This window comes from Maniola hyperantus, chromosome 9, assembly GCF_902806685.2.
Source record: "Maniola hyperantus chromosome 9, iAphHyp1.2, whole genome shotgun sequence".
NCBI classification, from domain to species: domain Eukaryota; kingdom Metazoa; phylum Arthropoda; class Insecta; order Lepidoptera; family Nymphalidae; genus Maniola; species Maniola hyperantus.
In genome coordinates, this window is record NC_048544.1 from 7,552,340 (window position 1) to 7,576,975 (window position 24,636).

Sequence of the window (24,636 nt, forward strand, 5' to 3'; positions counted from 1 at the left end):
GCATCATCTAGTAATTAATAAAAACCAATAAAAGAAGTCATTACCTGAATGCGGCGTGCTTCTAGCGGTGACGGTCTTCTCCAGATTGTCGTGCTGCCGTGCCAGTTGTTCCACCACCTCTTGCAGCCGCATCTTCTGTTCACGTTCATGCTGCAAAGCCCGGCTCATACGCGCACTGGAAGCTGCCGCTGCGCTCATAAACTCTGAGCAAGCCTAGGTAACAGAAATGAAATAATATAGTTACATTAAATCCCTTTGGCGGCTGACAACATCTGCGAGTGTCAAAGGTGTCATATTTATTTCCTAGCAGGCACTTAGCATTGCTCTTTTTATATCAAAATAATGTACGAAATGTATTTAAATGTGGCTTTGTACCAACATGTAAAGAAAATATACTTTGAACGTTTATGAGAAAACAAGGGTGTAAATACTCAACATTGTAACTGTTTGTTTTATGGGCAATCGATTTGGTTTGCTACTTTGTAGACTGTCAAAAGCTGGCGCTTATTTCGCTCAACGGTTAAGCCTTGCCGTTCAGCGGTAGCTCCAGTATGCTCATTTGGACGGCATATTATTTTTGTAAATATAAAATTGTTAGTGATAAGTTTTTTCTACATGTAAATATATTATATATTTTTCATGTACTTACCGTTATAATGGGGCAGATTCTCTTGTACACAATCTCTAAACTAAACTAGGTCTAAATCTAGTGCTATCCTTTTCCGCAAGCAACATTATGAAAGGGATAGCAATAGATTTAGACGTGTGATTTTTAGTTTAGTTTAAGAGATTGTGTACAACGGAATTAGCCACACTGTATATATATTTAATAGTAATAAAAGTATACTTTCTAGACTAGAATTGTTTATTAACAAGAAACTTACTTTACTTTTGTTTAACTTTGTAAACAAGAAATTTACAATCATATTCTAAAATGTTTCTGATTTATCTTTGAGTATAAGGATATAATTTCGTTTTTAAAAATAACCAATGTTAAAAGTAATATGTTTATTGCACAGGCTTAAAGATTTACATACAAATTTATGAGCCTATCATGATTAACCCATCGCCGGCTCACTACAGAGCACGCGTCTCACCTCAGAGTGAGAAAATCTTTGGAGCCTATGTAGCTTTGAAACTGAAGAGTGGGTCAACTAGTGTAACAATAAATATATGAATGTGCTTCTTGGATCTAGATAATATGACGTGTAAATTGGAGGTCATGTAATAATACAATATAGTTGCAAAACAATACTAAAACTTACATTCATCATTGCATTACAAGATATCCTAAAGAGAGTAGCACGCTCTGAGACTTGTTTTGTAGTGTCGGTGGGAGGTATCTCTAAGTCTACAAGAGAGCGTTGTAGAGCTGCCCCATGCCGTGCAACCAGCTCTGAGCAAGTTCGCAAGTCGTGAAACCGTGCTGCCAACTCCCGGGCTATCCCACCTGCGTCTTCTGTCTCACCATCTGTCCCTCCCACATGTGTGGGTCCTGAGGACATCTGATCTTCATCATCATCAGACTCCTGCGCCCGACTGTATAAAATATAAACAGATTGCTTAGTCATTAAGACTTATTATCAAGCTGTATCCTTAAAAAATATAGAGATAAAAAGTTGCAAGTTTGACATTTGTCAGCAGTAAATATTTATTACTAGATGACGCCCGCAACTTCGTCCGTATGGTTTTGGTTCTTTTTAAATCCCGTGAGAACTCGATGATTTTCCGGGATAAAAAGTAGCCTTTCGCGTGACACGCTTTCGCATTTATAATATTAGTATGGATTATAAGTAAATGTTTTTCACTTACATGGCTTTGGCCTTTGCTAGTTCGAGTGCTGTGACCCAGCTCTGTCGTTCCACCTCATCATGGGCGCGTATGTGGAAAGTCTGTGTGCCACCATTGCTGATGACAAATGTGCAAGAGTCTGCTGTGTGAATTAATGCACCGAGCAGTGATATAGTGCCGCGACACGTATGGGACATCTCTGCTTGGTTTCTGAAATGTAAAATGTATGCCTTTAACTAGCAAAAATCATTATAAACTGGCCAGTCGTCGAGTCTGAGTCGCCCACCGAGCGACGGTTCCACAGCTTAGTAGGAAAACATACTTAAATATTTATTTGGTGAAATTAATCTACTGTTTAAAATGCCAAATTCCTTTTATTTGGGACCTCAAAACTAAGCTTCTTTGTAAAGATTTATAGCTGACTAGCTTATGCTCGCGACTTCGTACGCGTGGACTACACAAAATTTCGAACCCCTATTTCACCCCCTCAAGAGTAGAATTTTCAAAAATCCTTTCTTAGCGGATGCCTACGTCATAATAGCTATCTGCATGCCAAATTTCAGCACGATCCGTCCAGTAGTTTGAGCTGTACGTTGATAGATCAGTCAGTCAGTCAGTCACCTTTTCCTTTTATATATTTAGATTTCTAAAAGATTGCCAGTTTGAGAATTTATTTTAGAATTTCTCCTATAAAGTTGACAAAAACAGTGCAAACTTCAGAGATGATAAGTGAATGGTATTTTTTTGTTATTCCTATCATATAAGTATATCATCATAAGTAAAAAACCGACCAAGTGCGAGTCAGGCTCCCGCAATGAGGGTTCCGTACTAGTCGTATTTTTTCGACATTTTGCACGATAATTCAAAAACTATGATGCATAAAAATAAATAAAAATCCGTTTTAGAATGTATAGGTGAAGACCTTTCATATGATACCCCCACTTGATATAGTTATCTCACTTCAAAAGTTGAAAATACTTATTATTAGTTCATGACCACAATTTTTTTTTTGTTTTTTTTTTTAAATTCACGGTTTTCAAATTTTTCCCCAAATGTCAGCTATAAGATCTACCTACCTGCCAAATTTCATGATTCTAGGTCAACGGGAAGTACCATGTAGGTTTCTTGACAGACAGATGGACAGACAGACAGACAGACAACACAGTGATCCTATAAGGGTTCCGTTTTTTCTTTTGACGTGCGGAACCTTAAAAATTAAGAAGTTCAAAAAAAAAAACTATTTTATAGTTTGGAAATGAAGCCCAATCATATTCTACCATTAGGACCATTAGTTTTGTCACAGAATATATAATGTTTTGTTAAGTGATATCGTAAGTCGTCAATTTGGTTGACTTAGGCTTTGCTAAGCGCGCACTTAGTACAACTTCGAATTTAGCTCTATAAATACAGATGTAAAGTCTGAGAAAAGTCAAAGCACATTCTAAAGATCTCAGCTCAAATCCAGCTGGTCGATTGTGGAAAACCTACATCAATCATTATTACAATCGCATAGTTATGATTGGCTGAATTTATGGTATTCTTGTTGCAACAATGCATTTTAGTCAATAGTGACCAAGCATCTAACAATCAGAGGTGATTGCGATCGTGACATTGTAGCTGTCATTCTATGCCGTACTATCCTTTTCTGCAGTGAGAATAAAAGGGATAGCAATACATTTAGACCAGTCATTTAGGCTTTATTATTATTATCCTCCCCGGCTATACAAAAGTAAGGGTTTCAATAAGGGGCATGCAGCAAGTAAGAGTGTGCATTTTAGTATCACTTGCAAGTGTGAAGGAAAACATCGTGAGGAAACTTGCATAGCTGAAAGTTTTCTATAATGTTCTCAAAGGTGTGTGAAGTCTGCTACACTGCACTTGGCCAACATGGTATACTATTCCTAAAACTATTCTCATTCTGAAAGGAGACCCGTGCTCAGTAGTGAGCCAGCGGTGGTTGATAATGATGAATGGGTCAGATAGGGTCAGTTTTGGCATTTTAACCTCATAAACACTAGACAGTTTGGCTTACAAACACTAGACAGCTACATAGAGATTTTAAGCATGATTTAAAAAGGGATGAAATTAAAAGGATTGGAGGTACATAAGAGTTTATGCACGAAGTGTAAACATTGGTAATTCTGAAATTGTTAGATGATTATCCACTTTTTATTGTTCCGGATTTTGTCATGTATTGAATGAACAATACATTATTCGTGCATATCTATAGCATATACAAAATAGTAACTGATTAAGTAAAAGATAAAATCAATCAACAAAAATTTCGATTAGGTGCGGTAGGTTTTATTTAAAGATATTGCTTGAAGAACAAGTATTTTTGGCAGAGATCGTATTTACAAATAAACTGTAAAATCTTCACATTTTAATAGGTACCTACATAAGTAAGATTTTACCTGTAATAAGATAATAATCCATTTGACAACACGAACCATCTTCGCTGATATCCTTTAAGATAATTCGTCCACTTGAACAACCAGCCCTTTTTTTCGGGTTCGCCGGGAGCAGGTTGACCCTTGGGCACAATTGCGTCGGACATTTTTTACATATAAAATTTAGTTTACGAAGATGGAAAAAAACATATCACACCAACAAGGCCGAGCCACGTTCAGTTTGGTTCAGTTGCGCCGCACAGACCACGCACAGACTAATAACATATAGGACACATATAGGACAATATAAGATAAACAACGTTCGGTTCGGCTGCAGTAGGTACCGTATTATATACAGTGTGACAAGGCTATCTTGGCGCATGGCGAAAATCAGAACGATAACTAACATTGTCAAGTTTCCCCTTTGTCTTTGTTCTCGTCAGACCTTGATTCTTAATCTGAGGAATATTCCGAAAATTCTAAGCCTTTTCTAAGCTCAGAATAAGGACTGTTAGAAGTAGCCCTATTGTGACACTTACTGTTAGAGCGAGATAGCTAAATACATTTAAGCTCTTGTTAGAACGTGACAAAATGATTATGCTTTGTCCTTATCACCGTGGCCACTTTTCTTTGTTTGTCAAATCTGCTTGAGCGAGAGGGACTGAGGGGGCCACGCTAGTTGCAAACCTGTGATTCTAAGCCTTTGTTGGCCTTTGTTCACCAACAGCGCCCCCCTGTCAGTGTCATTCAAGTGCCAAGAGCTTTCGTATAGCAAAATCATTATATGAAATGGATGACTGAAATGGACATAGAAGCAACCACAGAATAATAACTTAGGTAATTCTCGTAGATAGAATAATAGGTAGATGTAAGTACTGTGCAACCGCGTATAAGATAGCGATAGCACGACGTAACGATGAATAACACGACAATTACCATTGTTTAGTAGTCAATATTTGTATTAACCGATCAACAATATTGGTATTAAACGTTTTTTATGTGAAAATAAGTAAATAACTAATGAGAAATACAATGACGCCACGAATTCTCAAAGTTTGTTTTGCAACTAAAGTTGTAGTCCTTAAAAAAAACGGTTACACGATAAGGGACAAAAAATAGGTTAGCTGCGTCTCTGTTTATCACATTAGTAACTTTATCTGTGCTCTCTTTTTAGTGTGAATGAGAAAGCAAACGGTTCTTTGTCTAGATTTCCCCTTTTATTTCTGTCGGTGTATAAAACGTCAATAATGTACTCTGTGGGTCCATGTTTGTAAAACTGTGTCAAATTGTACGGCGGGTTGTTCAAGGTGACCATTCTATTTCTAAATTGGATCTAAAACATTTTGTTTGAACCTTAGTGGTTAGAACGTAAAATTCACACTTTAAAAAAATTATTAATTACAATTTAAAAAACCGACCAAGTGCGAGTCGAACCCGTTTTACCCTTTGGGTACGGAACCCTAAAAATTAGCTTTTCGAGTGTCAAGACTTTAGACTACACTGTCTGGACCTCCTGTCGACACTCGTAGTTTTCCTAAAATATCACTTTAATTTCTGTTATTATTTTTCATAAATAAAATTTCAGATCTTGGTTTCACTTAATTCAATTTCTTGTTTTTTGGAACTAGGTCATCAGATCTCTTCTCGTAACAAAATGGGAAGCTCCTACTCAAGGTCCTATTCACCAAATTGTGGGCCAACAAAAAATGAATCGGAAAACCGTGAGTATAGCCAATATGTACTTAGAATTATATTATGAAGATATAATTTTATTCCTTATTCTTTGATTAGAGTAGGTACTGCTTGGAACCTCTAAATTGGTACAATGGTTTTTGTATAATGCATAACAAACAAAGTAAGTCAGTACCTATTATAAGAATAATGCCCTTAAAATGCCTGGAATGACTAGAAATTACCAATAATCCTAAATTTCACTTAAGGTGACGCAGGACGCTCGACCGAAATTGGCAGCGCACGTGGGTAACATGTTTGCTTTTCACTTGACATTGTATGAGAAAGTTGAGAGGCACGATGATTTTCACCTAAATCTAGCGCGCGAAAAGGGTTTAGAAAAAGTATTTTTGAGAAAAAACTGCTGAATTTATGTTTGCAAAGTAAAGTTATTTCAACTAATGAATAAATAAACTACGTCTAATGATAAATTGTTTTAGAATTTTCATATCCCTAATCTTATTTATTTACGCCCAAAGTTGTCATTAATTTAGTGTTAAAATAGGAATCTTTTGAGCCTCGTAACTTTTAAATCAATATTTTTTTCAATGTTTTATATATCAATAAACCTAGATAATGACGAGATAAATCGATATAATTCTTAGTTTTGTGCGTACAATATCGAATATTGTTGTAATTTCCCTCCTACGTTTGTATGAAGAAAGCACCGAACTGAGTCCCCTTAAGAGTAAAATATGAAGCCCTCTTTTGTAAATTTACAAAAAGGGTCTATGGTATGAGTAGCAGTCCGCTTTTTCCTTTTATATATTATATTATAGAAGATTATAATCCAAAGCTGAAATGCCTACTTAATTGGCCTAGCCAAAGAAGAAACCCAGAAATGTCCAGAGAGCTTTGCCAAAGCCAAAACTTTGGCTGCTGCCTAACTTTTTAGGCGAATTTCTTAGTCCAATACTGAAATTCCAATTTGGCTTTGGACTAGGCAATCCTGAATAATGACCGAGTTACTCTTGACGGTTAAATAATAATGTAGGGTAGTATGTAGCAGAGCATAAACATCATTATTGATTTCCAAGTCCCAACTCCTCAATCCGGATGCTTGCAGGGTACTGCACTCCTAAGCTGTGGAAATTTGTGAATTGATATTGTAGGCACCAAACATTGACTTTATCATTGGACTTGGTTCTTCCTCTTCAATCCAGATGATGCACATAAACACATTATGCAATTTTTTTTAGAAATTTTTAAAAATGACTATTTGTTATTTTTTACTAGGTGGAACAATATCACGTACTGATTCTACATGCCAATATGTGGAGTCTGTGGTATGTAAAGTGACTGACCTCAAAGAAAATGAGATGAAGGTATTTGATGTAGGTGAAGAAGGGAAAGTGCTAGTCATCAAACAGAAGGGAGAATTTAGTGCTGTAGGTACTAAATGTACCCATTATGGAGCCCCATTGGTGTCTGGAGCCTTGGGAGATGGCAGAATAAGATGCCCCTGGCATGGAGCCTGCTTCAATTTAAAGACAGGAGATATTGAAGACTTTCCTGGTTTTGATTCTCTACCATGCTATCAAGTCACTGTCTCTGAAAAGGGTGAGGTTAAGGTAAATAAGCAGTTTTTATATTTTACTAGCTGATGCCCGCGACTTCGTCCATATGAAATATCCCATGGGAACTATGATTTTTCAAGATAAAAAGTAGCCTATAGCATTTTCCAGGCTTTTAACTATATCCATGCAAAAAACACATTAATCTGTTGCTCTGATGTGGCGTAATTGGAGGACAAACGAATAAACAAACACATTTTCGCATTTATCATAATATTATATTATGGGTAGCGATTGTTTTTTATTTTGTCACTAGCTGACCTTGCCGGGGTTTGATTGAGTGGAATTTTTGAAAATTGGTGAGGGGGTGGAATTTTCAAAAACTTATAACACAATAAGTATTTCTTTATTTTGGACTGAAAGAAGCCCAAATGCCAATTTCCAATGATATACCTAACTTAAAAAAACCGGCCAAGTGCGAGTCAGGCTCGCGCAACGAGGGTTCCGTGATTCAGTCGTATTTTTTCGACATTTTGCATGATAACTCAAAAACTATATTGCATAAAAATAAATAAAAATCAGTTTTAGAATGCACAGGTGAATACCTTTCATATGATACCCCACTTGATATAGTTATCTTACTTCGAAAGTTGAAAATACTAATTATTAGTTCATGACCACAATTTAATTTTTTTGTATGATGTAACCACAAATTCACGGTTTTCAGATTTTTCCCCTAATGCCAGCTATAATTTACCTATTTAGGTTTAATTTACCTATTTAGGTTATTTACCTTCCTGCCAAATTTCATGATTCTAGGTTAACGGGAAGTACCTGTAGGTTTCTTGACAGGCAGACGGACAGACAGACAGACAGACAACAAAGTGATCCTATAAGGGTTCCGTTTTTCCTTTTGAGGTACGGAACCCTAAAAATTATGGACATTCACATAAAATTTCATCTACTATAAATTTAACCTAACCTTTTCAAAAATCGTGAAACACGTCATATTTCCTCATTTTTAAACAAGTCTCAATAGCAACCAATTTCATGGATATAAACTTAAAAATACTTTCATCAAACTTTAATCCCCATTCAAGACCCTTAGGGGTACACGGGGTACAATTCCCAAAAATCCTTTCTTAGTGAGCGACTGTCTAATAAAAGAAACCTACTTTTAAGTTCCTAATCCCAGTGGTGCTGTGCATTGATAGATCAGCCAGTCAGAACTGTCTGTATGAAGTCTTTTTATATGTACGGTTATGTACTCATAGATTAATTAGTAACTATAGTCCGCGACAGGTTAAGATGGCAATCGGGGTTTGAAGCGGGTACCCGCACACCCGCGCTCGCCCGCACTGTGTTAGCGCGGGGTTGGTGCGGGTGTGCGGGGCGTACCATCCCCGATTGCCATCTCAGTTCTAGACTTGTCGCGTACTATACCTACTAAGCAAGTACTTAGCAGATTGCAGAGATTAACCTAGCATTTTGCTTCGCTGATAAAGACAAACTTTTTAATGCCTTAGCAAACTAAATACCTAATGTAAATTGGTATGTGACTAATAAGCTGCCAGTGAGTAATGCAATGTGATCACACCTTTTTAAAGTTTCAATTTGTCCTTGACTATTATAGGTAGGTATCTACTGGTACTAGGTATGGTACTATCTTGTGATATCTCTCTTTGCAACCGAAGCTTTTTTTTATAAAACTACGGACGATTTTTTTAATAAAACTAATGATGAAAATCGGCTATAGACTCTCAACGTTTGGTAGAACCGAATAAACCACCATTGCATGATAATGATGCTAATTGAATAGAATATAGACTCAAGACTGTTTGTTATGCTTTTATTAAACTCATCCACGTTAGCGCGTTTTTTTTTCTATTTTCCGTTGAAACCCCATCAGGAACTTTTTGATTTTCTGGGATAAAAAGTAGCCTTATTAATTCAGGGTATATAAGCTGCCTCCATCCCCAGCCCAATGGGTTCAATGATTTTTGGCTGAAGGAGTAACAAACATCCAGTTTCACATCACTACCCATATTATAAATGCTTAGGTGTGTTTGTTTGTTGGTTTGTTCTCCAACCACGTCGCAAGGAAGCAACCATCGACGTGATTTTTTGCATGGGTATAGTTAAAAACCTGGAAAGTGACATAATCTACTTTTTATTCCGGAAAATCAAAGAGTTCCCACGGGATTTTTAAAAACTTAATTCCACGGAGACGAAGTCGCCATCCATACGTTGCTGCCAACGTCGATCTTGTTGCAATACATATCGAGTGGGTACACCATCTTCTTTGACGTGGCATTTCCTTTTTTTTTATTAAACAAATACAAATAATATGCTTTTCGTACTGTAAAAGCGCTTAGAGCAGTTCAATTTCTGTATCGGACATCTTCACGTTGGCTCTGACGGGACAGAAATGTATTAATAGCCAACATGTGGATGCCTCACGAAAATAACGAACCAACGTTTGTACGAGCGTTGGCACCAACGTGTGGAGCCGGCGTTACATGTCTCGAAGCCGCAACCCGCAGCATAAAGACACTCGCAGTAAATTATTGTAGTAACTGGGAAATGAATTACTTCAAAACCAACTCGGTAATGCTTCTTATGTCATTACAAAAACTATTACTTATGCCGGTTTTGATAACATTCGACATACTAGTTATTTATCCCATCCTTGTAACTTCTAAAACAAGTCACTCAAAGATTTTTTTTCATTTTCAGGTTAGAGCTAAACTTAGCGATTTGAAGTCTAACAAACGAATAAAAGATATGGGAATGTCTTCATCTCAGGATGAGTCATCTGTCGTAATCGTTGGCGGCGGGCCGTCCGGCGCTACTTGCGCTGAAACATTACGGAGCGAAGGCTTTACAGGTCGTATTACTGTAGTCGCTAAAGAAAACTACTTACCATACGACAGAATAAAGGTGTCCAAGATCGGCACAGCAACAGACATAGAAAAACTGCAAGCTAGATCTCAGCAATATTATCAAGATGCAAATATACAGATTCTGAATGGAGTCGAAGTGACAAAAGTTAATGCAGATGACAAATCTGTCGAATTAAGTGATGGCTCTAAACTATCATACAGCTCCTTATATCTTGCTACTGGCTCAAAACCTCGTGTTCCTGATATACCAGGCATAGACTTGAAAAATATATTTACAGTTAGAAACTTCGATGACTCTATGAACATACTCCAAACATTGGGCAAAGAAAAAGATAAAGATGTAGTTGTCTTAGGTTTAAGTTTCATTGGTTTGGAAACTGCATCAACTTGTGTCTCGAAAGCAAAGTCGATGACGGTAGTGGGGAAAGACGTTGCGCCGCTGGGTCACACATTCGGAAAAGAAATAGGCCAGAGCCTACAAAAATTATTTCAGGACAATGGAGTATCATTCTATTTTGAAACCACAATTGCCAAATGTAATGGTGAAAATGGTGTCATTAAATCAGTACAATTAACCAATGGCACATCACTTCCGGCTGATATGTTAATTTTGGGCGTGGGAACCACATTTTACACTGAATTTCTCAAAGATAGTGGCATTGCTATGAAACCGAATGGTGCGGTTACCGTCAATGATAAGTTGGAAACGAATATCAAAAACGTATACGCCGGCGGCGATATAGCATTTGCTCCAGTTTTCGCCCTTGATAATGAACCAATGTCTATTGGCCACATTGGCTTAGCACAATATCATGGTCAAATTGCAGCTAAGAATATTTTAAAGAAAGAAACAGTCCTTAAAACGGTGCCATTTTTCTGGACAATGGTATTTGGGAAGTCTATCCGTTATGCAGGATGCGGTAAACCAGCCAGTTTTCAAATTGAAGGGGATATATCATCATTGAAGTTTGTCATATTTTTCTTTAATGAGTCAGAGAAAGTCATATCTGTGTCATCGTGTATGAGAGATCCTGTTGTATCACAATTTGCAGAACTGCTTTATCAGGGAAAGACACTTTATAAAAAGGATCTGAAAGATGATCCTTTTGCTTGGATAAAAAATATAAATTAGTTACCAAATCACTAATGCCCACAAAATCACAAAACATTACATATATTATTATACCAGTATTAATGTAATATCTATATTTTTATTATAATCTATATATATATAAAAGGAAAAGGTGACTGACTGACTGACAGACTGATTTATCAACGCACAGCTCAAACTACTGGACGGATCACGCTGAAATTCGGCATGCAGATAGCTATTATAACGTAGGCGTCCGCTAAGAAAGAATTTTTCAAAATTCAACCCCTGAAGGGGTAAAAGGGGTTTGAAGTTTGTATGAAACTCTGTCAGTTTTGAAGTGTCTATAAAGAAGTTTTGTAGTTAATATTTTTGCAAGTAGCAGTATTACATTACATATTTTATTAAGCTCATATGTTAAAATCTCATGGTTAAAGATCAACCCCTACCCTCTAACAAATAAACCAGCCCCCCAATTGTGTAAGAATAACCATTTCATGGCTATCGCAATCGTCAAGGAATTCTGCCATTTGATTGGTTGATTCGCTGTTTACATTTTTTCACAGCCAATCAAAGGGCAGAATTCTTGACGATTGCGATAGCCATGAAATGGTTATTCTTACACAATTGGGGGGCTGGAATAGCGGTGGAATAGTTATACTCTGTTTTGTCTTTCTCTGTCATCAGTAATTTGACATTTGAAGGAAAAAGACAAAACAGAGTATAACTATTCCACCGCTATTCCAGGTTTATTTGTTAGAGGGTAAGGGTGTAAAATAGGGGCTTAACATTTGTGTAGTCCACGCGGACGAAGTCGCGGGCATAAGCTAGTAATACTATAAGGTGTATATGTATGTGTTGCAAACTTTGCTGTGTAACTAAGTACTTAAGAAAAATATTATTATTTATTGGCACTGTACAATTTATAGATAGTCCTTTTAAAATAATTTTATGTTTAATGTCTTTATCGCTTGTAAAGTCTGACCCAGAGGTCTCTAAATTATTTTAAAAGTTGTAAAAATACATAAAACTTAAGATCATAGGATTCAATCGTGTGAATGATGGGGAAAAGTTGACATCTCTATAATATAAAAATGAATCACTAAATGTGTTGCTCATCGCAAATCTCGAGAACAGCTGAACCGATTTCGCTAATTCTTTTATATAATATTCCTTGAAGTACGAGGATGGTTCTTACAGAGAGAAAATTTTAAAAAATTTGAATCGACTGTTAGGCGGAACGAAGTTCGCCAGGACAGCTAGTTTAAGATAAAACTTAGTGATAATTGCAATTAATTTTCTTTGATGACCCCTTGACGTATATTTTCAATCGCCAAATAAATTCTAGGAATAAATCTAACATTTTTTATATCAGTGTCAGATTTGTATTTCACAAATCTGCCAAAATGATTCGGTTACCTCACAGGTTACCTATAGTTTATTAGGCGATTGGATAATGCGGTCCTTAGTTGAATATAAAGCAAAGGGCATTCCAAATAAAATTTTGAACTTATGTGCAAAACTTTTTTTCTGTCTGTGTCTGAACCTAATTTCCCTCTTTCTTTAGAAGCTTAGTCACTTAAGTCTTAGTGAATATGTCGCTTCGTAAATTACACAAAACACAAAATCACTAAAATCTTACCCTCTAATCTTAAAATAATTTTTAACTAGGTTTTTTAATAACTTGATCACTTGCAGGGAATGACAAAATGGTAATAGGTACAAGTAAAAATATTAAAATTAGAATCCATACTTATAGTACAAATATGATTTGAACCATTGAACCTTTTCAGTTTAAAAACTATATTGCCTGTAAACTGTAAAAGTAGAACATTTCCTACATATTGTAATTTGTAATACTTGTTAGTTCCTGGAATCAAGCACACATTCAGGCCAGCATTTTATAAAACATGCCAGTGGCATTTGTATGCTAAGTATGGCTTTGTGAACTTTATTGCCATTAACTTACAGAAACTAATCTATACTTAATATTAATGTGATAATATATTTGTTAGGTATAATAATTGTTTGAATAAATATTTTAACTATTTTTGTAATTTTTAATACCATACATGATAAATCGTAAAAAAGGAACCCTTTTATTAACCGACTTCAAAAAAAGGAGGAGGTTATCAATTCGACTGTTTTTTTTTTGTATGTTTGTTACGCGATTACTCCGTCAATTATGAACCGAATTTGATGATTCTTTTTTTGTTTTGTAGGACATACTTCCGAGGTGGTCCCATTTTAATTTGGTAAAGATCTGATGAATATCTTCGGAGATGGAGAACGGAACTCCTCAATTAATAAGAGTAAATTGCTCGCGATCAGTGTAATAGCTTTGTTAACAGTAGGTTCTTAATTCGAATGTATGTCTTTTTGTTGTATGTTTGTTACGCGATTTCTTCGCCAAATATGAACCGATTTATAATGATTCTTTGAAACAGTAGGTTTTTAACCAGGCATATCATATTTTAATACAATGGGGCCACTAAAAATTGTGAAATAAAAAAATTACAAAAAAAAATAAAACCCGACTTCAATAACCACCAACACTAAAAAGTAAAAAATAATTTAATTTATTACCCAATATATTATGTATACAAGAGTTATTGTAGTTCTATAGTAATATTTTTTGGAGTCGGTGCCAAAGTGGAGTCGCAAAACACTATGAAGAGTAGATAGACGGTTCGTGCGGCTAATTGGCACCGGCTCCAAAAAATATTACTATAGAACTACAATAACTCTTGTATACAAATATATTGGGTAATAAATTAAATTATTTTTTACTTTTTAGTGTTGGTGGTTATTGAAGTCGGTTTTTATTTTTTTTTGAAATTTTTTAACACGAGTAGATATCCTTTTATGGTGTGACTGTCTGTCCATCTGTCACACCTGCATATTTTAGTAACTAATGTTAACTACCTACTAGGTAAATCATCATCATTATTATTATTATTTATTTATTTATTATTTAATTAGAACGGCCATAAAGCCAATTATTACACTAATTAAACTACGAGTACAAACTAACATAAACATACTTACAAAAATTGTTAAAATTATAAATTTTCACAAAAGTGCAAAATCTGACCCATGAGGTCAGCCCATTTGTCAGCAAATATGTCACAGCAAGGGGACTCCTTCAGCAGCGCGTTGAGGGCAGCCAAAGTGCGCGGTATGGGTGACCTGGAGCGCGCTACCGTGCGACTAAACGGACTTACGAAAAATTTGGAGCGGTGGCGGAGATAGCTGTAATTAGAGGGTGCATAAACGCAGCAGAGCTTGTTGTGTAGTTCAGAGCAGTCGATCACACCCCTAAGAATCTTGCAAATTGTACCAATTTGGTCGCAGTCTCTTCGGGTTTTGAGCGAGTGGAAACCCAAGTGCCCTTGGAGAAATTTTGTGGGATATATAAATGGGTAATACCCGTGCAATTTTTTATATAAATACCTTAGAAAGGCTTTTTGAACCTTTTCAAGTAGCAAGGTGTAAGGTGAGTGCTTTCATATGGATTCCAAATACAAGCGCTGGATTCTAGCTTGGCACGAACCAAAGCGTCAAATAGTAACTTTATCGTGTATCATGATCAACCCATCACCGGCTCACTACAGAGCACGGGTCTACTCTCAGAGTGAGAAAGGTATTTAGTTTGAAATAGAATGTGGCCAAAAGACGAGCAGAAAAACACCTGTGTATGCCTGTTTCCTTGATCTCTCAAAAGCCTTTGATTTAGTTTCTTACGATATATTATGGCAAAAGATTCAACGACCTCCCTGGCGCAGTGGTGAGCGATGTGGTCTTATTAGTGGGAGGTCCCGGGTTCGATTCCTGGCAGGGGTTTGGAATTTTATAATCTCTAAATTTCTCGTCTGGTCTGGTGGGAGGCTTCGGCCGTGGCTAGTTACCACCCTACCGGCAAAGCCGTGCCGCTTTAGCGTTCCGGTATGATGCCGTGTAGAAACCAAACGGGAATGGGTTTAATAAAAACTGCCATACCCCTTCCAGGTTAGCCCGCTATCATCTTAGACTGCATCATCACTTACCACCAGGTGAGATTGCAATTAAGGGCTACCTTGTATCTGAATAAAAATAAAAAAAAGATGAAGGGGCTGGTGTACACCAAGAGATGCTTAAAATCATGCAGTTTCGGTATGCAAACCAAACGAATAATGTTAGGTGGGGGAAGGAACTCTGATTCATACAGACTGAAGTGCGGGGTGAGGCAGGGGGAGTTCCCGAAAGCTGGGCGGGCGATGTGAATGGGCGGCAAGCCAGTAAGTAGGGTGTTGGATAGATAGACGGCGTTTGTATAACCAACAGTTATGCCGACGATATGGTTGCTAGGTCCCACAGCTGGTTTGATCAGGGAGCTACTGATCTAGACTACGGAGCAAACCTGCCAGGAGTATACTGCCAGACATGGTAAAACATAGGTATAATGTGAACGATCTTTTGGGGCCCCTCATAAGCAGGTGCAATACAAGCTAAGAAATTCCCTGAACCGGGTTGCGCTCACACAAGTGCTGCAATACATTTACTTGGGCCACTATGTTGCGGAGGACCTTAAAATCTGTTCTGGCTTTATACTTCGACGTAAGATTTTTTACAATACCTGTTATCTCCCAAAGCCACCATGATCTATACAAACATTCCTCACCGTGTTGGGGACAATACGCAGAGAAACTTTCAGCTTTTATAAAATAACGAAGGTCTAGCTCTTAGTCCTAAAATATTGTGCGTCACATGATAGTCCTACAAAGAAAGTTGGGATATTTTTACCGTCCGTTTCCACCCTCATACAGATACTGCTATTTAATCAATGGGAGACCAAGGGATCTATTTACTACCATAACCATGAGTGGAGGCAGTGAATAGTTGCGGAGAAAAATCAGTTTTGTTTACATAACACTAAACTTCATGCTATCACATTGTTTTACTACTATAATTTAATAAACAGAATTAAATATAGAACTACAATCAAGATATTGTTCATCAATCCCAACTTTCTTTTACACGCAGGTGCTGTAGCCGCTCATATAAAGTGACATCCTCTTTGAACATTCTTCTGCTAGTTTCCTCAAACCGCTTCTTCCTAGCTTCATGTTTACCTAATGCCTTTGCATGTCCATAACTTTCTTCCTGAAAACAACCAGAATATAAGACTAGTTTTAATACCTAAATTGTAATATTTAGTCTCTTGGTACTATTAGCCCGAAATAGGGTAGGTATGTAAAAATTATAATTTTTTATAGTACCTACCTACATACATTGTACATAAATACTATGCATTAAACATAATGAAATAAAATTATCCTAAGTAGTAGGTACCTCTGTAAGGTATGGATGTCGCAAATAAAACATATTTTGCTCTTCAATAGCAAAATTTTGTTCCAATTTACGAAGATGTTTGGGTTCTACTTTTCTGACCAGACGGTCCTTTCCTCGAAATATATGACCATTTGGAAGCCGATTACGACGAAATAAACACAAAGTTAACTTCATTTTTTTGAAAAATGAGAAAATGCAACACAAAACGCACGAGCACGATCTTATTTCTGGTTTTCCATATGTTAAAAGTACTCTGTGTTCTGGTCTTTCTGGTCGGTTTTAAAAGTCGGTGACCACGACGTGGATGGATCCACAGACCAGTAACCTGTGCCAGTGCCCAGTAACCACCAATGTAAATGTACTCTGTGCCAGTAATCCGTAGAGATCAGTAGAGATCAACATGAGATATCAATATCTGTGGATATCACCCCAAAGATCAACCCACAGACCTTGCCACAGACTACAGTGTATAAACACTAAACTGAGATGGATCAAACCACCATTGAACCCGTAGATAGAGTAATAAAGGTAGACAGAGGAACGTTTGCTTTCTCATTCACACTAAAAAGAGAGCACAGATAAAGTTACAGATGTGATAAACGGAGACGCAGCTAACCTATTTTTTGTCCCTTATCGTGTAACTGGTTTTTTTCAAGAATACATACAACTTACATACAAGGCATGCAACTTTAGTTGTAGTACATGCAATGAAACACACTTTGAGAATTCGTGGCGTAATTATATTTCTCATGAGTTATTTACTTGTTTTCACATAAAAAACGTTTAATATAAATATTGTTGATCGAATACAAATATTGACTACTAAACAATGGTAATAATTGTCGTGTTATTCATCGTTACGCCGTGCTATCGCTATCTCATACGCGGTTACACAGTACTAAATCTACCTATTATTTTATCTACGATACAACCACAGCAACACCACAGCAAAGAGTGTATACACTGTATACGAAGGTGTATACATACACATACTAGTAAAGCAAAGAGTATATATGTTGGTAGTTGATTCAACTACCAATTGTTAAAAGAAAATACGTAAGGATATTCTTCGTCAGTTTTTATTTAGTTGACATGTTGATGTGAACAGCAAACAAAAGAGAATGACATTTATTATTGAGCTTATAAATAAACCTAATACCTACGAAGAAGTATTTATTCTAACACTCCTCCTTATATTCATAAGCTCGTCACTTACTCATTCTAATTTACTATCACACATTTGCACTCTATACTCATGCATCATCTAATCCCATTCCTCTTACACACCATTCAAATTTACCTCTCATCAATCCTTTCGTTAACACACAACCATACGTGAGGTTTCTTTATAAATCAGAGAAATCTCACCATTTTCTATTGCTTCTCGAATAAACTGATATCGTACATCTATATGCTTAGTACGTTGATGGTGTACAGGGTTTTGTGCGATAGCCATAGCTGACTGACTATCAGTGTATAGAGTTATCGCTTCACAAGGTTTCCGTGTTAGTTCAGCCATGAACCGTCGAAGAAATACAGCCTCTTTAGCAGCCTCCGACAATGACACATACTCTGCCTCTGCAGTAGATAATGCTATTGTTTTCTGCTTCTGACTATTCCAGCATATAGCTCCTCCTTGGCACAGAAAAACTGATCCCGAGTATGACCTGCGATCTCGGTCTCCGGCGTGGTCGGCATCTGCGTATCCCACAATCCATTCTCTCTGTACTGCTTCTCTAGAGTACTTAAGTTTTAACGATTTGGTTCCTTTTAGATATCGGAGAACTCTTTTCAATGCTATCCAATGGCAATCATCATAACACTCGTTAAACTGACTCAGACTATTCACTGTATGTGCTATGTCTGGCCTCGTGCACACGGCAACATACAAAAGTGAGCCAATTAATGCTTGATAAGGTACATTAGGTGATACATGATCGGGTCCAGGTTTCTCTAACCTCTGCCCTTGAACCGAAGGTGTGGTCACTGGTTTAGCAGCTTCCATTCCATATGCATGTAATAACTTGCCTATGTAATCTTCTTGGTCAAGACTTATCCCATCTTTCTCCTGTGTTATGTTAATTCCAAGCATAAGTTTAGCGCTTCCCAAATCTTTCATTTCGAAATTCAACGTTAGCTCTTCTTTAACCTTCTTCATTTCTTGCTCTTCATTCCAAAAAATAAGTATGTCATCTACATACACTGCAAGTATGATAATTTTTGCTTGTCACCTCTGTAATAAACACATGATTCATTTTTGGATCTATGAAAGCCAAGTTTTTCTAACGTCTCATTGAGTCTTTTGTTCCATGCTCTAGGAGCTTGCTTTAAACCATATAATGCCCTGTTCAGACGACAGATGTAATCTCCTTGCTCTTCAAAGCCTTTAGGTTGGTTCATATATACTTCCTCTTCAAGATGTCCATTTAAGAACGCCGTTTTCACATCCATTTGATCTATATGAAGTCCTAGTTTAGCTGTCAAAGCTATTAGTAACCTTAACGAACTGTGCCTGACCACGGGCGCAAAAGTTTCGAAGTAATCAATGCCTCTTCTCTGACTGAAGCCTCTTGCAACTAAGCGAGCTTTATATCTTTTTCCTCCCGCCTCTTCTTTAATTCTAAATAACTATTTAGAATCTACTATGTTGCATTTTCTCTCAGGTGGCTTCACCAAAGTCCATGTGTTATTCTTTTTTAAAGCCTTCAACTCCTCCTGAATTGCAGCTCTCCACATGTGACTGTCTTCTCTTGACAAGGCTTCTTCTATAGTCAGTGGCTCATCTCTAGCTACTGCTACTGTATGATATAGAATACAATCTTTGAACACTGTAGGTGTACGTTCTCTTAAAGGATATCTCCTACCTTCATCAACGTTCTCCATTTCTGTTTCTGGATTACTCTCTATAACCCCAGATCCAGGTTCTTCTCTCGTCTCTATATCATTCTCCATCTGAATAACTTCTTCTGAACTAATTGGTATTTCTGGTATTGTGGGTATATCCTGCACATCCGGTTCTTCTATATTCCCTAGAGGTATTATTACTTCCTCAACTACTCTCTCCTCATTTTTAGATGTGTCGATATCTTTAGAGTTTTCGAAGAATACAACATCTCTAGATTTGTATACCTTATGAGTTTTCGGGTCTAATAAACGATAACCCTTTGTTGTTTCGAAGTAACCTACAAAAACTAACTCCAAACTTTTTGGATCAAGCTTTTTCCTCTTTTCATCTGGAATGTGCATGTATGCTTTGCACCCAAAAATACGCAGAAAACTCAAATTTATTTTCCTTCCAGTCCAGGCTTCTTCTGGAGTATTTCCTTTAACCGCCAGTGTAGGTGATCTGTTTTTCAGAAAAACAGACGTTTGAACAGCTTCCGCCCAATACACTTTTGGTAAGTTTGCTTCAGCAAGCATACTTCTTGCTCGTTCCACAATCGTTCGATTGGCTCTCTCGCTCACTCCATTTTGAGCTGGTGTATAGTCCACAGTTAGCTGATGAACAATACCATTTTGTTTTAAAAACTCACTAACTCTTTTATTGACATACTCGGTCCCGTTGTCGGTTCTAATAATTTTAAGCTTTCTGCCAGTTTGTGATTCAGCTAAAATCTTAAACTCAACCAACACAGAAAAAACTTCACTTTTTTCTCTTAAAAATAAACGAAGGTTTTTCTTGTTTTATCATCAATAAAAGTAATAAAATATCGTTTGCCTGAGAATGACGGAGTTTCTATAGGTCCACAAACATCACTATGTACTAACTCAAGAATTTCAGTAGCTCGCTTCGCCTTCTTCTTTGGAAAAGGTAGCTTAGTCTGCTTACCTTTCAGACACGAAACGCATTGTACTTCTTCGGCATCCTTAAAGTTAATACCTTCAGCCATTTCGTCTCTCAATATCTTCATATAGTTGAAACTTAGATGACCGAGTCTCTGATGCCATAATCTAAAACTATTATCAGCAATTGTGTTCAAAGCTGAAACATACGAGTTATATGTACAAGGTTTTGATCTAAATTTATAGATCCCTCTCTCTTCCTCGCACATCTTTTTCCCAGAACCTTTTATCTCACAATCATTCTCTGCATACATCTCACAACCTCTCTTTGAAAATACTACTACAATACCTCGATTAACTAACGTACTTACACTCAATAAGTTCACAGTTAAATCGGGTACATACAAAGCTTCACTCACCGTAAACTCTAACTCTCTAGTCGAACATACATCACCACGACCTCCTCCATTTATTCTACTCCCGTTCGCGCATGTAACTTGTACAGGCTTCTCTAGCTCTACATAGTTTCTAAACCAATCCTTGCGACAAGTCATGTGAGATGACGCGCCCGAATCAAGGATCCACTCTCCTTTGCATGAACTCTCTGTAGTAGATAATGCAGTGAAATTGACTTGATGACCATCTTTGTTCGTCTTCTTTTTCGATGGGTTAGATGGACAATTTATTGCTTTGTGGTGTCCTTTACAAATGAAACATTTCAGTATTTTCTGTTGTTGTTTGTTTCTGTTTATCGAAAAATTGGTTTTCGTAGAAACTAAGGCACTCGTAGACGGCTCCTCATTGTCGCCTTGCTCCTTCTTCTCCAATTGTAGAAGCTTCATTTTTACGTAATCAGTAGTTAGTACTATATTACTGTTTTCCATTGCCATTCGTAGAGGTGCGTATTTTTCTCCTAAACCTTGTAACATGAGCGCTGCTAACAACTCGTCGTCCAGCTCTTTTCCTATATCATTCAGTTTTTGAGCGATACTCATGATCTCAGTTACATATTTTTGTGAAGATTCGTACATACTGAGTTTCTGACTAACATCGATTATTTACGCCTCGATCTTCGAAAGTTGAGCACAAGGCATCCCAGCACTCCTTTGCCGTTTTTGATTGGCGAACGTGAATTAAGCAGTGTGGTTTTAGCGTTAAGCAGATTTTTGCTCTAGCCTTCTGATCCTTTTTAATACCTTGTACATCGGTAGCACTTGGTGTTGTCGCTGTGTATTCCCAAAGGTCTTCATGAATTAGATGTAGTTCCATTTGGAACTTCCATGTTCCATAATTCGTACTACCGTCCAATTTTTCCATACTTGGAAGACCTGACATATGGTAACTTTGCGATCTCTCAACATCTCTCGTTTCCATCACGATTTCCTTAGATACTGTATGCTATGCTATGACCCATAACCTGTTGGTAGTTGATTCAACTACCAATTGTTAAAAGAAAATACGTAAGGATATTCTTCGTCAGTTTTTATTTAGTTGACATGTTGATGTGAACAGCTGCGCGATTGCGGGAGAATGACAGCTACAATGTCACGATCGCAATCATCTCTGATTGGTTAACGCTCGCTCACTATTGGCTACAATGCATTGTTGCAACAAGAATCGCACAAATTCAGCCAATCAGAACAATTGAGATTGTAATAATGATTGATGCAGGTTTTACGAAATCGACCTACAAACAAAAGAGAATGACATTTATTATTGAGCTTATAAATAAACCTAATACCTACGAAGAAGTATTTATTCTAACAATATAACATTAACATTTTAAGCACAGATACATATGTCAGATTTCCAACTAGCGTTGCCCCCTCAGTCCCTCTCGCTCAAGCAGATTTTCTTACTTGTGAAATGTCATTCTGTTGGTAGTTGATTCAACTACCAATTGTTAAAAGAAAATACGTAAGGATATTCTTCGTCAGTTTTTATTTAGTTGACATGTTGATGTGAACAGCAAACAAAAGAGAATGACATTTTTATTTTTGAGCTTATAAATAAACCTAATACCTACGAAGAAGTATTTATTCTAACACTCCTCCTTATATTCATAAGCTCGTCACTTACTCATTCTGATTTACTATCACACATTTGCACTCTATACTCATGCATCATCTAATCCCATTCCTCTTACACACCATTCAAATTTACCTCTCATCAATCCTTTCGTTAACACATCTGCAACCATACGTGAGGTTTCTTTATATATCAGAGAAATCTCACCATTTTCTATTGCTTCTCGAATAAACTGATATCGTACATCTATATGCTTAGTACGTTGATGGTGTACAGGGTTTTGTGCGATAGCCATAGCTGACTGACTATCAGTGTATAGAGTTATCGCTTCACAAGGTTTCCGTGTTAGTTCAGCCATGAACCGTCGAAGAAATACAGCCTCTTTAGCAGCCTCCGACAATGACACATACTCTGCCTCTGCAGTAGATAGTGCTATTGTTTTCTGCTTCTGACTATTCCAGCATATAGCTCCTCCTTGGCACAGAAAAACTGATCCCGAGTATGACCTGCGATCTCGGTCTCCGGCGTGGTCGGCATCTGCGTATCCCACAATCCATTCTCTCTGTACTGCTTCTCTAGAGTACTTAAGTTTTAACGATTTGGTTCCTTTTAGATATCGGAGAACTCTTTTCAATGCTATCCAATGGCAATCATCATAACACTCGTTAAACTGACTCAGACTATTCACTGTATGTGCTATGTCTGGCCTCGTGCACACGGCAACATACAAAAGTGAGCCAATTAATGCTTGATAAGGTACATTAGGTGATACATGATCGGGTCCAGGTTTCTCTAACCTCTGCCCTTGAACCGAAGGTGTGGTCACTGGTTTAGCAGCTTCCATTCCATATGCATGTAATAACTTCCCTATGTAATCTTCTTGGTCAAGACTTATCCCATCTTTCTCCTGTGTTATCTTAATTCCAAGCATAAGTTTAGCGCTTCCCAAATCTTTCATTTCGAAATTCAACGTTAGCTCTTCTTTAACCTTCTTCATTTCTTGCTCTTCATTCCAAAAAATAAGTATGTCATCTACATACACTGCAAGTATGATAATTTTTTGCTTGTCACCTCTGTAATAAACACATGATTCATTTTTGGATCTATGAAAGCCAAGTTTTTCTAACGTCTCATTGAGTCTTTTGTTCCATGCTCTAGGAGCTTGCTTTAAACCATATAATGCCCTGTTCAGACGACAGATGTAATCTCCTTGCTCTTCAAAGCCTTTAGGTTGGTTCATATATACTTCCTCTTCAAGATGTCCATTTAAGAACGCCGTTTTCACATCCATTTGATCTATATGAAGTCCTAGTTTAGCTGTCAAAGCTATTAGTAACCTTAACGAACTGTGCCTGACCACGGGCGCAAAAGTTTCGAAGTAATCAATGCCTCTTCTCTGACTGAAGCCTCTTGCAACTAAGCGAGCTTTATATCTTTTTCCTCCCGCCTCTTCTTTAATTCTAAATAACCATTTAGAATCTACTATGTTGCATTTTCTCTCAGGTGGCTTCACCAAAGTCCATGTGTTATTCTTTTTTAAAGCCTTCAACTCCTCCTGAATTGCAGCTCTCCACATGTGACTGTCTTCTCTAGACAAGGCTTCTTCTATAGTCAGTGGCTCATCTCTAGCTACTGCTACTGTATGATATAGAATACAATCTTTGAACACTGTAGGTGTACGTTCTCTTAAAGGATATCTCCTACCTTCATCAACGTTCTCCATTTCTGTTTCTGGATTACTCTCTATAACCCCAGATCCAGGTTCTTCTCTCGTCTCTATATCATTCTCCATCTGAATAACTTCTTCTGAACTAATTGGTATTTCTGGTATTGTGGGTATATCTTGCACATCCGGTTCTTCTATATTCCCTAGAGGTATTATTACTTCCTCAACTACTCTCTCCTCATTTTTAGATGTGTCGATATCTTTAGAGTTTTCGAAGAATACAACATCTCTAGATTTGTATACCTTATGAGTTTTCGGGTCTAATAAACGATAACCCTTTGTTGTTTCGAAGTAACCTACAAAAACTAGCTCCAAACTTTTCGGATCAAGCTTTTTCCTCTTTTCATCT

General features: G+C 37.1%; 4 protein-coding genes across 5 annotated transcripts in view; 2 read left to right on the top strand and 2 right to left on the bottom strand.

Moving 5' to 3' along the window:
* Osbp (oxysterol binding protein) overlaps positions 1 to 4,439 on the bottom strand; it is a 29,618-nt gene extending 25,179 nt beyond the window's left edge. The window contains exons 1-4 of the mRNA XM_034972317.2: positions 4,206 to 4,439; positions 1,813 to 2,001; positions 1,266 to 1,539; positions 45 to 213 (exon numbers count right to left, since the gene is read on the bottom strand). Coding sequence (XP_034828208.1) covers positions 45 to 213; positions 1,266 to 1,539; positions 1,813 to 2,001; positions 4,206 to 4,348 — 775 coding nt within the window. The 5' untranslated portion in view covers positions 4,349 to 4,439. The remainder of the gene's footprint in view (positions 1 to 44; positions 214 to 1,265; positions 1,540 to 1,812; positions 2,002 to 4,205) is intronic.
* pasha (partner of drosha) overlaps positions 1 to 24,636 on the top strand; it is a 144,958-nt gene that overhangs the window by 63,438 nt on the left and 56,884 nt on the right. The window lies entirely within an intron of this gene.
* Positions 5,346 to 11,609, top strand: LOC117985100 (apoptosis-inducing factor 3). Of its 2 annotated transcripts, none has more exons than XM_034971779.2 (4): positions 5,346 to 5,488; positions 5,810 to 5,902; positions 7,149 to 7,483; positions 10,163 to 11,609. In XM_034971779.2, exons 1-4 carry the CDS (start codon positions 5,446 to 5,448, stop codon positions 11,459 to 11,461), a joined length of 1,770 nt encoding a protein of 589 aa, XP_034827670.1. In that variant the 5' UTR covers positions 5,346 to 5,445; the 3' UTR covers positions 11,462 to 11,609. The 2 variants fall into 2 exon arrangements, with proteins under 2 accessions (XP_034827670.1, XP_069357066.1); XM_069500965.1 differs by lacking the exon at positions 5,346 to 5,488 and adding an exon at positions 5,580 to 5,631.
* On the bottom strand, positions 16,337 to 17,055 carry LOC117985101 (large ribosomal subunit protein mL63). The gene is made up of 2 exons (XM_034971780.2): positions 16,751 to 17,055; positions 16,337 to 16,561 (listed from the first exon to the last, which is right to left on the bottom strand). Exons 1-2 carry the CDS (start codon positions 16,922 to 16,924, stop codon positions 16,415 to 16,417), a joined length of 321 nt encoding a protein of 106 aa, XP_034827671.1. The 5' UTR covers positions 16,925 to 17,055; the 3' UTR covers positions 16,337 to 16,414.